The sequence below is a fragment of the Podarcis gaigeae genome (assembly GCF_964106915.1).
Source record: "Podarcis gaigeae genome assembly, chromosome: 3".
In the NCBI taxonomy this organism is placed as follows: Eukaryota; Metazoa; Chordata; class Lepidosauria; order Squamata; family Lacertidae; genus Podarcis; species Podarcis gaigeae.
The window spans coordinates 95,651,640-95,666,020 of record NC_139680.1 but is presented as its reverse complement, the minus strand read 5'-3'; the positions used below and the strand labels follow the sequence as shown (position 1 = coordinate 95,666,020).

Below are 14,381 nucleotides of genomic sequence, written 5' to 3'. Positions count from 1 at the left end.
TTTCACCTCAGCCTTCAGCTCTGTAGTCTCTGTAGTGAACAAGTAAGACCCCTGCCCCATGTCACCAGCCCACTGTGTGTGTGTGTGTGTGTGTGTGTGTGTGTGTGTATAGCCAGTCAACAGTATAACAAAACAAATAAAAGAAAACATTTCTATATGTAAAAAATTCCTTCCACCTATAATGACTTCTGCCCACTTTCTAAATTAGTACATAACTGAGGAATAAGACTCATAGACAAAAAAATCTATCCTTTGTTTCAATCATATGGACCAGTTTTTTCCAACCTGGTGCCCTTCCAATAATTTGGGCTGATAGGAGTTGTAATCCGAAACATTTAGAGGGCACCAGCTTGGCAAAGGCTAGCAGAGAAATATTTGTGGACACTCAAAAGGGCATTGCCTTTAAGGTCATTATTTTTCTTTTCCTCCCCCCTTTTTGTGAAGCCTCCTGTTCCTTAAGGGGTTGGAATCTGACGAGATGAGCTGGGCTGTGGAAGAGTGGAAGGAAGGCCTTTCCACAAGAGCCCTTCACAAGATTCAAGAACTTGAAAGTCAACTTGAGAAGCTCAAAAAAGAGCGGCAGCAAAGGCAGTTTCAGCTGGAGTCTCTGGAGGCTGCTTTGCAAAAGCAGAAGCAGAAGGTAGTATAACTATATAGATATAAATATAGCACCAATTTAGGGGACAATCTGATATTGCTAGTATAGTCTCATAATTTTTTCATTGCTTCAATTAAAAAGGCACATACTGGAAATATGTAGTATTTCTGCTTCTAGCAAGTTTTTACTGTTCGACCAGTTTAATGACTAGATGCTGAGAGGGGAAGAGCCACAGTGGCCAGAATCACAATGGATGTCATATATTATCCTTGGGCGCAACTTAAAAAGGACAACACTATAATTTATGTACAAGGACACTACACTGGCTAGCTTTGGTTTAACACTTAGATTAGACTTTTCATATTCCACTCCAATGTTATGTTGATATCCCATTGATAAACAGTCCAGAGAAAAATAGTAACTCTTCTCCAGAACTGATTGACGTGGTTTTTCACAGAACAGCAGTGAAAATCACTTTTAATTTGTATAACGTCTTTCTAACTTACAATACTCAATTTATAAGCTGGAAAAAAACAAAGAATGTACACCTTATAACAATCTACTGCAATACAAAAAAGTGATAATAAAACATAGCTTTAAAATAAGCAACCTACATCAAGTCATACCGGGTGTGGCTGTGTACTCTTCCGATTAGGTGGAAAATGAAAAAAACGAAGGAGCGACGCTGAAGAGAGAAAACCAGAATCTGATGGAACTCTGTGACAGCCTAGAGAAAACCAGGCAGAAACTTTCTCATGAACTTCAGGTGAAAGAAACACAAATCAGCGTTCAAGAAGGGCAACTCCTCTCGAGCAAGAAACAAACTGAAAGGCTTGAACAAGAACTTAAAAGGTGAGGTTCTACGAGCCAAGTTCCTCCCAACCAGGGGTTAGCCATCTTTGCTCTTTTAGATGCAAGGTAATTTGCTTCTAAGTGAGTATGTAAGTAAGTTATTTGAGCTTGGATCACAATGAAATCATGGTTCACTTGTCCCAACGATTTTAATGTGACCTAAGTTCAACTAATTTAGTCTGAATCCAAACTTACATTTCTTATTATTAAGGTAACTTTCTATGCCTTTTTTTTAATTAAAAAATAGATACAAATATGAACTAGAAAAAAGCCAGAAAACCTTTGCTGCTGCAGATATATCTTTCAATAGTACACCACAGAAGAACTTCACTGCTCCTTCAACACCAAGTCACAATGGTATGCTTTGTTTTTATCTTAAGAACTTTATGGATAGAATTCCTAGATGTTTTTTGTACCGGTATGTTTTTAAAAGTCAACAATGGTGCAATCCTGCCCACATGGCCAACTGTCATCAATATTACAGTGGTACCTTGGGTTAGGAACTTAATTCGTTCTGGAGGTCCGTTCTTAACCTGAAACTGTTCTTAACCTGAAGCACCAGTTTAGCTAACGGGGCCTCCTGCTGCCGCTGCACCGCTGAAGCACGATTTCTGGTCTTATCCTGAAGCAAATTTCTTAACCTGAAGCACTATTTCTGGGTTAGCGGGGTCTGTAACCTGAAGCACCTGTAACCTGAAGTGTATGTAATCCGAGGTACCACTGTATATATTAATTGTGTCCCGTTCACACTGAGGGCAAAGTGCCCAGAGAGTGACTGTGTTCACATGTAGTGGTAAACCGAGGTTCTTAAAAAGCAAACCCTTTATTATTAATATATATATATATTAATATAAAATTGTGCATATACCTAAGCATTTTCAAACTTCCTGGAAAATCAAAATGCCATTTACAGTAATATTGCGGATTTTATCAAAATGCCACATGAATAAAACCAACCTTATTAATGTAACAAATAATGCTTTAAACTTAGATTTTATCTTTAGTTTCTTCATATCAGCATATAATATAATCTATCCCAGTATCTTATGTTTTGAATGCTCTTTTTATGTACAGTATTGCCCAACCGGCCTCCAGTTTTACTCTATAATTTCCTTGTTTCCTCAACATTATGTCCAGCTTAACTGCTTTTTGCTGTCAAATATTTCCATCTTTCCTCATTTCCAACTATCCTTCCTCACTTTTGCATGCATAATTCTGACGATCGTTAAATGTGAAACACTTGGATACCAATGTTCTTTGTTACTCTTTTTCCTTAACACAGTTCAACAAACATAAAATTAGTAAGCCAGGGCTCTTTGCTTAATACACCATATTGTGCTGGTGCATATAAACAGTTGCTCATAATTTGTTCCTCCTCTGGTGCGAGTGGATGAACAAGCCAGAAGAGGACAGCTTAGCCTTATGCCTGTACAGTGGTACCTTGGGTTAAGAACTTAATTCGTTCTGGAGGTCCGTTCTTAACCTGAAACTGTTCTTAACCTGAGGTACCACTTTAGTTAAAGGGGCCTCCTGCTGCCGCCGCACCTCCGGAGCACAATTTCTGTTCGCATCCTGAAGCAAAGTTCTTAACCCGAGGTACTATTTCTGGGTTAGTGGAGTCTGTAACCTGAAGCATATGTAACCTGAAGTACCACTGTACTTGGGACAAAAGTTTGCTTCACCCTAACAAACCATACTTGTTAGCCAGCCTTAACTTGTGGTTGGCTTCTTATGGAAAAACAAACCGCAACCCCATAACACTAGACTGTCCTCTATACAGTGGTACCTTAAGTTACAAACGCCTCAGGTTACAAACTCCGCTAACCTGGAAGAGTTACCTCGAGTTGAGAACTTTGCCCCAGGATGAGAACAGAAATCGTGTGCCGGCGGCGCAGCAGCAGCAAGAGCCCCCATTATGAAAGCACGCCTCTAGTTAAGAACAGTTTCAGGTTAAGAACGGATTAAGTTCGTAACTAGAGGTACCGGAACAAATTAAGTTCGTAACTAGAGGTACCACCTGGTTTGTAAGCCCTAGGGATGGCGAATCTGCAGCCTTCTAGAAATTGTTTGACTGTACCTTCCATCAGTCCTAGCCAGAATGACCAACGGTCAGGGATGAGAGGAATTGTAGTCCAGCAATATTTGGAGGGCCACACATTCTGAACTTCTGGTTTACAAGATGCCATTCTTCTAGTTGTCAGGAAGCTCTTGCTTTTTGCACGCTATGGTTTCTTAATCCAAGTCCTTTAGCTTGTGTCTGTATGCAGACAGAGCCATTATGTATTGTAAAGAATGATCCTTACATCAGAATGGCATGATTTGCTAGTATGCCATGTTGAGAAACATCACACTTCAGTATCTTTGTTCTTTTTATAAGGACACACAGAGACGTATAACATTTGCTTCATAAGCTTATTGAGATGTTTACTTTTTGCACGAACAGATTCAAAGTTTGAGGAGCTTCAAGTAAAATACAACAAAGAAACAGAAGAAAGGAGGAGGTTGGAAGCTGAACTGAAGAGCGTGAAGTGTCAAGTAATGGTATGAAACAAGGCTTAGAATGCTGTTAACACAAAGAATTGGTTCAGAATAGGAAAGGTGGAGTTTCTCAACCAAAAGAAAGCTAAACAAAATAGTGAAGCAGCTCACAGTTGACTTTCAGATTGCAAAACTGTCATACAGGTTGAAGAATGATGAATGGGTAGAGGTTTTCATTCTCCTCATAAAGAACAGTATGCTAGAGAGTGACCTCTGTTGTTTGTTCCAGCTCTCAGTAGTCAATTCTTTTTCTCTGAAGAATCTTCTGTATTGAGGCCAGTCTAATTAGGTAAGCATTTTTTCCCTCTCTTGTTTTTAAAAGAAAACAATCCCCTCGCATCCTGAAAGTACTATAAGTCGCAGAGAAATTGCCCGGCAACAGGCTTCCTCCTCTGTGTTCTCATGGCAACAAGAGAAAACGCCAAGCCGGGCTTTATCCAGTAGTCAAGAAACTCCTGTGAGCAGCGGGTCAATGCCATCGCATTTTCCTTGGGAATCTGGGACAACTCCCAGTGACAAAGACCGGAGATCGGCAAAGAAAGAGTTCACCAGCAGCGTCTCAGACAGTTGCAAGGACTCTTCATTCGTTGACAAGATGAAAATCCAGAACCAAGGTATCTCGCAAATATCGTAACAAACTTGAACTCATTCTTGAACTTTGCAGTTAGTTAGCTTCCTGCAACACAATACAACTGAAGTCCTTGCAATGCTGGCACTACATTGGTATAGTAGTGCTCATTCCAGATTGCAAATGCTTGCATCAGCGATGGAGAACCTGTGGCCCTCCAGATGTTGGATTCCATTAGCCCAGTTACGAGTTGGATATGATGGGAGTTGGAGTCCAGCTATATCTGGGGGTCTACTGGTTCTGCATCCCTGAGTTACATGCTTGCTCAAGATCAGGACATTAAAAGGTGTCCTGCAAACATCATCATCATCATCATCATCATTATTATTATTCTATCTAGAGAACTCAAAAGAATTTAAGTATGATCCTCCCCCAATTTTATTATAAATATCAATACTTTACAAAACAATATATACTTAACATTACTTTACATATATTACATACAAAACATACAACACATACTTCACCTTCACCACCCCTTCTACCTACCTACCAACCAAGATGCGAACATACTGTGATTATTGACTTCCAGCCAGTCTCACTGTGTAATTTTGTCACTCATTAAATCTATGCACATTTCATATTGCTTATTTTGTTTTTCTTTTGTAATAATTACCTCTTTTCTCTCGTCTAACTTCTCTGTTTATTAGATTTATTTATATATCTGTCAGGAGATTTGTATTTTCTATATAAATTTTGAGATAGTCTTTAAATATTGACCAATCTTTATTGACTCTTTGTATGGTGTTTCCTCTTAATCTCCTAGCTAATTTGCAAGCTATGAGTACTCCATCATTTTTACTAACCAGTCCATTTTTGTGGGAATGTTATTGCTTTTCCAATTTTTGGCTATTAGAATCCTAGCTGCGGTGGTTGCCTATATAAATATGGGTTGGGCAGTTCTTTAAATTTCTCGTGGCATAATACCAAGTAAAAGAGCCTCAGGTTTTTTGTTAATGGAGAATTTAAACATTTAAAAAAATTTCATTGTAAATAACCTCCCAAAATTCTCTTATTTTCTTGCACTCCCACCACATGTGGATAAACGTTCCTAGTTCTTCTTTACACCTCCAACACATATTCGTGTTATTTTTATATATCTTTGCCAATTTGACTGGGGTTAAGTTCCACCTGTATTGCATTTTCATTATATTTTCTTTTAAATTATAACATAAAAGTGAACCTAATATATTTTTTTTCCATAATTGTTCCCAATCACTCATAGGTATATTATGCCAGAATTTAAGCATGATTTTTAAGAGGGTTTCAAGACAGATGTGTTTACAAAGCTAAGCTAACAATGCATTTTACAAACTCGTATGCAGAGATGATTTCAAGATCCCCCTGTAGAGAAGCAAGCAAACGCTGTCCAAGGTATATGAAGCAACACTATATTATTCACACTTTTGTGTATATACAGAGTTAAGATCCAAGATTCAAGAACTGGAATGCAATCTGCAGATTCAAACACAGGATTTGAAATCAACCATGGCTAAACTTCAGGAAACTAAGCTGCAGCTGGAACATATAAAAATAGAGTTGACAGAAAAAGATACAGCTCTGAAGAAGAGTAGAAACGAAGTAACTAGAATTAACGCACAACTTGACCAGACCATGAATCTGGTAAGGTTCTTTCTTAAATATTAGACTTTTTAAGAGGCATTTCCCACATGCATGCACAACACTCATTGTATAATTTTGTGGATCTGATATTGGGGAGACATTCATATAATCTGATATCTGCTGAAGCAATGCTTTTCAGTGGACTTCAGTAGTGGTTGATGTGGAGCAGAACCATGGAACCACCCTCCTGACGTTACCTATGCAAGCCTGATGTAGTGGAATTCAACTCTGTTATCCATTATACCATCTAATTAATCTAGTTTGCTGCTTAATATAATTTTAAATTTGGGATTGACTGGCCAACTCTCTTTCTCTTTTTTTCTCTCTCTCTCTCCCTCTCTCTCCCCCTCTCCCCCCAACCAACCAACCAAAAAATAAAATAAAATCCTGGCCCTAATTTTAAGTCTTCCATTATGCCATATACTGAAATAAGTTATGGCTATATCTGTTGAGTTGTTGTCTTAGCTAGCAAGATCTGAGAAAAAAGCATTTTAACAGCAGCAATTCTTCCTGAGCAGGTGAAACGTAGTCTTTCCCATTGCTCTGTGAGGGTGACAACTTCCTTACCTCATGCTTCACAATTATTCATCTATAAATAATTCATACTTATTTGTTTTATTCTAAGATGCTCTACTGTTCCCCCCTTTTCCAGCTACAATTTAATTCAGCTCATATTAGTTCCAGATAATTCTAACCCTTGTGATATTGAAATTACTCGTTTTATAGCGCACCGCATCTGAGGAAAAGGTGAAAAGGCTTTCAGAGGAGCTGAACTGCCAGAGACAAAATTTTGAAAGAGCCCAACACTCTTTGCAACAGAAAATGAAAGAGAAGGAGAAAGAGTACCAGGAGGTAAAGCCAGGGAAGGGGGAAATTTTCACAAGTGAAAGGGGGGTTGGGGGAGCCCATGGGTCCCTGGAAGGATCCTGCTAATGTTCAGTCCTGCATCGCACTTCCATCAGCCCATATCCACAGGTAAACAGCCTGTTTATCGGCTTGTTTCTTGATTTCTTGGGCATCTTTCAAAATACCAGGACTATCAAGGTTTAACGAAGATTTGCATTTCTTTTAAGAATGAAAACCAGCAGTAAATTTAAAAATATATATTCCCATTTCAGTCCATGGAAAAAATGCTTCTTTTTACCTTCTAAATAAGCATGCATAGGATTGCAGCTTTAATCTGCCCTGCTCCTTAATATTTCTTTTGTTCCTGCCACAAGTTGCATACCAGCAGATACATTTGATTTCTCTCCTACGTCCTCCAATGTTGCCTACTTAGGCTAGGATCCACACACCTACGTAAGCTAACATGCAGGGTGTGCAATTTCAGTGGAGTTTTTGCCTTCCCCCCTTTTTTTCCTTTGAACTCCTAACCTTCATGCCATGTCACAAGCTGCTTTTGAAACTCTTCTGGTTTCCAAAGCAATTTGCCATAGGAGGGCAGCTGTTCAAGAAAAACTAAGTCTCTAAAGGCCCACTGGGCTGATGGTACTAGTTTTACAGGCCATAGATGCGATTCAGTGAATTGTATATGCAATTGAATCCTTCCCACCCTTCTTGTCAACAGAATCATAATGAAAAAGACTGAAGTGGAGCAGTAGAAAATATCTATTTATATATTCCAGTTTCCTCATTGTTCCCTTTTTAGTAAAAGACTCACCAGCAAAAAGACATGCAGGTCTTCAGGGTGCATAGCAATTGGGAAGTTTCACCCATTTTTTTCCCCTTTTCCTTCACCACCTGAGATCAGGTCAGGAATATCTAAGAATTTACCACATTCCTGGTTTATAATCATTTTGGTTTTCCAATCATTTTGGTTTTCCGTTGTTTTAGGAAGCATCTCTCCAGCTCAATCAGGTGAAAATGAAATTGCAAGGGGAACTGCATCAAGCCAAGAACAACTACAATCTTCTTCAAGCAGAACTCGAGAAAGTAGGTAGTTTTTAAACATGGCTGGTAAGGGGGAGGGATCCTAGAACTTTATAGAGTCGGATGGGATCTTGGAGGTGATCTTGTGCAGCTCCCTCAGCCCATGAATCTTTCAAGTCAATGACATTTTTTAAATAATAATAATAAAAAAACCATCCCGCCATTGCTGAAATAACTCCAGTAAGGGACAGCTCACCACTTCCTAAGGCTGTTTGGTTCACCAAGAGCTCTTTAATTAATTAATTATTTTTAATTTAGTATTTTTATTACATTTATATCCCACTTTTTTCTCCAGGGAGCTCAAGGTGGCTCACATAGCCCCCTCTGCATTTTTCCTCACAGCAACCCTGTAAGGTAGGCTAGGCGGAGAGATAGCGAGTGGCCTGAGGTCACCCAATGAACTTTATGGCCGAGTGGGGATTTGAACCCTGGTCTCCCAGGTCCTGGGCACTAGACCACCCTGGCTCTCTTAATGCTGAGCAGAAATCTGCCTTGGTTCTAGGCCTGCTCTCTTAAGCAACAAGTCGGCTCTGTCTTCTGTCTTCTCCCCTTAGTCTTCTCCAGGCTCAACAAACGTGGCTCTTTTAAACGTTCCTCATAGGTTTCTAGACCCCCTCATCATCCCAGTCACTGACCTCCAAAAACATGCTTCTAAGTGGCCTCTTCTGTGAATCCCCAGCTGCACTGAGAATATTTCCGTATCGTTTAATATCACACGTGGCTGCAAAGTAAAACGTGCCATCTTTCCCCCTTTAGACCAAGTCTGCAAAGCAGCAATTGGAAAAAAAGGTTGATGATTTTTCACAGAAGTTGAGTCGAGCGGACCAGGCTACTCAGGCAATGCAGCTGAAGGAAAGCGAACTGAAGAAAGCCTGTGAGGTAAACAGAATTACAGGAATAATTGCATATTTACGACCCATGGCCTGGTGTCGCTGAGGTGAATCCCACTTGCCCTTTCAGTTCTGGCAAGGAAGAGATATATTTAGGAGCAGGACAGTGCATGACCCATCGACTTCACAGTTAACAATATCACTGTGACCTGGCCCAGAGCAGTCAGAATGGCTGCCAGCCGCGATCTGCAAGCCAGAGAGAGCGCAAGTGTTAGTGGCGAGAGATAATGGAGGTTTTTGCCTTATGACCGTGTATTGACCATCAGCCAATATATATTTGAACTTGCAAGCTGCAGTGAAGGACTTGGTTAGGTGAAGTGTACTGTTCCTGCAAACTTGAAATTATTTAGCCACTCCCACTATAGTGTCAGGAAATTCAAGCCCTTCTCATGAGAAGCTGGCAGCAGTCCCAGGCACCTGGCTTGATTCCCTTTTGACCTCCCTGGCTGCATTCCCCAGCAGGCGCAGGCAAGGTCTCGATCGGCGATTCTTCTCAAACGTGAGAAGAACACACCCCTCTTTCCTGCCCTCCCCAGGCAGGGGAAAGAGATAGACAGAAACGTATTTACATGCTTTTATTTCTGTCTTTGCAGCGTTACAAAAAACATGACTGCTCTCTCCATACTCCAGCAGTGTTGTGACTAAAACCCCCTGTACTTCCTGTACAGCTCATATTACACTCTGAGGTAATTCCAGTGCTTCGCACTGTGAAATGACTGCCCCTCTGTTCCCACAGCAGTCCCAACATTCCCATCATGTTTACTCTTCAAGCTAGGACTTTGCAGCAGCATTGCTTCAGTATCGTAACGGTTAGGTGAAGTGTACTGTTCCTGCAAACTTGAAATTATTTAGCCACTCCCACTATAGTCCCGTGAAACACATCCTACAGTTTGGTGCATTCAGCCAAACGGGGCAAGCTGCAGGTCCGTCTGGAAACATCTGTGACTGCTTCCCATCCAGTGAAATGCAGCAGACTCGATTGCCGCTGCAGAGCCTTTGGTCCACGCAATGCCCAGGCTGGCTGAGGTTTTGCCAGACCCCTGATACCTAAGCTGGGGACAGGGAGGTGACACTGCAGGTTCCCATTATTAATAAGAGGCTCTGGCAAACGTTTAACAGAGCCTACAGCTCCTTGCACCTGTCATCTCAAAAGAGTGATGTGCAAAGCTGTCAACTTTTCCCTTTTCTTGGGAGGAATCCTATTCGGAATAAGGGAATTTCCCTTTAAAAAAGGGAAACGTTGACGGCTATGGTGATGTGCCTGCTGGTAGCATCACTGGGAGAACTGGGATGTGGGAGGAGAAAAGCCAAGCTGGGGGGGGGGGCGATAAAAGAGTATCTCGTTGCGTCCTTGCGCACAGTTTGATTCTGAAGGCCAGAGTTCATTTCTTCTGTCAAAGTCCCATGAGCTTATTGGTCCGGCCCCTAATGATAATCACACAGGATGCAAAGCCCCATTGCTCTCTGCATCCGTTTAAGCCACTTGACCGTGATCGTATTCCAGCAGCGCTTTTTAAATCGCCGGCTAATGGTCCTTATGCTTGTGCTTAAAACTGTTAAGGAGCCTTTAACTGCAGGATGCTCATTACGCGCTGCGCATCCAAAAAAAGTCAGAAAAACCCTGAGCTTTTGCATTTGGGCACTTGTGTGGGAAACGTTGGCGCTGCAGTTTGCCTCTTCTCTTTCTTATGGGAGCTGAGCGGGGGTTGCGGCACGGGGTGTGCGGGGAGGACGGGCGATGAGCAGAAGCAACAACAAGTTTAATCTTGCTCTCGGGCTGATTTGCTTAAATAGCTGGAAATACAGACCTGCTTTGCCAGCAAATTTCCAGCTTATGCTTCCCATCCTGGTTGTCCCTTCTCTTAAATTTGGCTTTGGTGCGTTTGGTGCCCATCTGCTAGTAGTAACTAGATGGATAATTGAGGGCTCGAGACCAACAAAGCCCTGCCAATGCCATCTGTTATCTTAGCGGCTCAGGAGTGGGCGGTATGTGTTTGTACGTGCCATTTTCTTTAGGAACTGGCTTTTTATTTTTGCTTCCCAAGAGAGAGTGAGTTATGATGACAGGGGCCAGTTCTTTTTTCTTCTAATGCTTTCAAGGTTCAGTGCAGAGTGCTCCAAATTGTTTCACACTCCTTCCTGGGGAAGAGTTTAGATGCAAGTGTGTTTAGGATCTACTTTGCAGGAGGGCAGCTAGCTTTTGATTTATCTATCCGCGAGATACCTGCTTTCTGCCGAAAAGACCTGGCCCCGAAGCCTCCATGAGTTCTAACCCTGTCTCTGATAGCAGTTTTAACTCAGAGACCTTTGGCTGCCGAGTTTCCCTCTTCCATTAAGCACTAAAGGGGCTGTGATTGGGTTGTGGTTCTCTGACACGCCCCCCCCCTTTTGACCTGCAAAACCCCCTTGTCCTGGCATAATTTATAACAGGCTAGAGGTTTCCTTACTTAGCATATGCCGCTTGGCAGCTGCTTAGAGTGCACTGCCTGTCAGCTCTAGCCTGCCAGTGTGATAATATTTCTGCTGTCGTTCTCTTGGTGTATAAGAAATGATAGGGCAGTTGTCAACCGATAACTCTCGCTTGATGGAGGAGAAGGTTATTTGCGTTTGTGGAAAAATGTGGTGGAATTGGGCTACTGGACCAAACATGGCTTCTTTTCAGAAGCCTTCTAAGCCAGAAAGTACATAGCATAAAATGTGTTTTTTGTTTCCCACAGCTGAATTGCTCAGATGTGTGCAGAACCTCTAGATGCCAGGAAGTCGTCATTCTCTTTTGCATCTTTTTTATCTACTTAGTTCAGATAGGGAGAGAGTAAAGGTAAAGGGACCCCTGAGAATTAAGTCCAGTCACAAATGACTCTGGGGTTGCGGTTCTCATCTCGCTTTAAAGGCTGAGGGAGCCGGCGTTTGTCCGCAGACAGTTTTTCCGGGTCATATGGCCATACTTGCACTTTGATGTTCTTACCCCATCGCGGGGATTCAAACCGCCGACCTTTCAATCGGCAAGCCAAAGCAGCACAGTGGTTTAACCCACAGGGAGAAGCCTTATATTTCAGTGAATACTGTCTTGAACTATTTGTAAAATTATGGTCCTGATGTTGTGCAGTTGTCTTTGTATTATATATGTAACATATTTTTGTGTTTTTTTTCCTTTCTATAATAATAATAATAATAATAATAATAATAATAATAATAATAATAATTTATTTGTACCCCGCCCATCTGGCTGGGTTTCCCCAGCCACTCTGGGCGGCTTCCAACAAAGATGAAAAATACACCACATTGAGGACTATAAACCTTTAAATGATTCTAAGCACATTTCAGGGTAACTCTTCTCTCTTTTTTTCTTGGAATACACTGAGGGACATCATTGCATCTGGCAGACATTAGTTGGGATTTACATTTAGAATGGGTGTGTCTTAAGCAGCTAGTGTAGCTTCAAGTTCCTTTCGCATTTTAGAGACGTTAGCCCTACAGACCAGCTTGATACAGTCCAAAGCATGTAGACCATGTCTGGACTGGTAAGCTTTACTCCAATAATTATTTACTTATTATTTAAATAATTTCTGTACTGCTTTGTATTTAAAAAACAAACAAAAAATACCCCAAAGTGCTCCACAACCTAACTTAAAGCATCAAATGAAGCATTGCAAAAGCATCAACATAAAACCTTACAGATGAAGGTCAAATACAAAATAACGCGTTTCAACCAATGTATTATCAGGAAAAGAAAGCATTTTCTTAAATATAAAAAATACAGTAAAACTCCACTAAACAGCATCATTGGCAACTAAACGAAATAACTGGAATAGAAGCTGTGCCTACACTCCTAACCACCCGTCACACCGTGGCAACCTCTCCAAAATACACCCTTAGCAGTCCTCCTAGTCTCACTCATGTATTCCCACCAGGCATACAGATAACAAAGCTAATTCCCAGCCAACCATTTATTACAAAGCAAACATCTGGTCTACAAAAATACATCGCAGCATTAAGCATAATTGACAACCAGCTCATTCACCCACCTCAGACTAAGGCCATATAGTATAGAAAGAGCAACACTTCCACCCCTCCTTCCTGTCTCTCTCCAATGCAGGGTTCGGTTCAGTCTCTCACACTGAGCGGTATTAAGCAGCTCTGAAATGCACAAGTGCATGAGAATCGAGACAAAAATGCAGTTCTAGCTACTGCCCAATAATAATACATCACACACTTACTCCTACCGGATAATGCATTCAACAGTTCAAAATTAAAGGGGTTGGCGCCCTCACGGCGATCCCTAAAGGCCTTCATTTCAGCAGCCCTCGTATCTTGGTCTGTGGGCTGGGAGGCAAGTCAATTAGCCACAGCCGTTTCCACTCTTCTCCTGATGATGGGACTGTGTGGGCCAGACCACCTGAAAAGGTGTAGCCGGCTAGATAATTGCAACGTTCTTACATGTAAAGTGCCTGAATTATATGTTTGGGCTTGGATGGTAGGCTATACATCCAGAAAGAAAAGAAAGTATGGTTCAAGGTCACTGTTGTGCCTGGAATCACATTGGAGACTTCATCTCCCTTAATATTTTTCCTAGTAAAGCCTTTTCAGCAGTTGTTTTTGTTTTATTTCTTACTGGACCCTCTATTTGCAATTTAATAGTTCCCTGCAAGTAGTGGCTATACTTTAGCAAGCTGGAGTTGTCTATGCATGCTCTCCTCCTTTTCTCAGCACATTGATCCTACTTCCATTATGTCTGAAAGCAAGGAACTGTGGTTTGAAGGTCAGCTTATTAACTAGGATCTTAAACGATGGGTAGTAAACCGACATTAAACCATAGTCCCCCATTTTGGGCATAATGGGGGAAGTGTGGTTTAAGCTTCTGAGAACTATTACAAAAGGAAGGGATTGGCTACCCAAGATTGCTGAGCAAGGGGAGAAGACCTGCTGTTAGTTCCTGGCTTGGTAAACTATGGTTTAGCAAACTCGGAATGTCTCAGCTGGCCCAGTGAGTCAAAGAACCTTAGCCAAAGGTAGCCAATTCTTTAACTGTCACTTGTTTAATTCTTGCTGTCCAAGGAAACAAAGAAGCAAAATGGTCTCCTTCACTGCCAGTCGGCTCAACAGTGGCAAGAAATCTGTCAGTTAAAAGAAGAGCTCTGTGTAACCAAACGACTTCTGCAGCAGAGTCAAAACATCATTGAAGATATGAAAAGTGAGTCACCAGTTTTTATTAGGTTTCCTTCCCATTCCAAACCTTATTTTGTGTTTTGAGGTCCCTCTGTATAGCATATACTGAGTTAAATCTTGTTTAGCATGTTGTAAGCAGCTTGGGCGACCATTGTAG

General features: G+C 41.3%; 1 protein-coding gene across 2 annotated transcripts in view; it reads left to right on the top strand.

Moving 5' to 3' along the window:
• Positions 1–14,381, top strand: part of CENPF (centromere protein F) — a 34,157-nt gene that overhangs the window by 3,436 nt on the left and 16,340 nt on the right. Inside the window, exons 2-11 of one of the 2 annotated variants that reach the window (XM_083734053.1) lie at positions 461–640; positions 1,254–1,450; positions 1,698–1,807; positions 3,894–3,991; positions 4,311–4,602; positions 6,037–6,239; positions 6,966–7,091; positions 8,073–8,171; positions 8,925–9,047; positions 14,114–14,249. In XM_083734053.1, coding sequence (XP_083590179.1) covers positions 479–640; positions 1,254–1,450; positions 1,698–1,807; positions 3,894–3,991; positions 4,311–4,602; positions 6,037–6,239; positions 6,966–7,091; positions 8,073–8,171; positions 8,925–9,047; positions 14,114–14,249 — 1,546 coding nt within the window. In that variant the 5' untranslated portion in view covers positions 461–478. Of the gene's footprint in view, positions 1–444; positions 641–1,253; positions 1,451–1,697; positions 1,808–3,893; positions 3,992–4,310; positions 4,603–6,036; positions 6,240–6,965; positions 7,092–8,072; positions 8,172–8,924; positions 9,048–14,113; positions 14,250–14,381 lie in introns of both variants that reach the window. The other variant, XM_083734052.1, reaches the window with a different exon arrangement.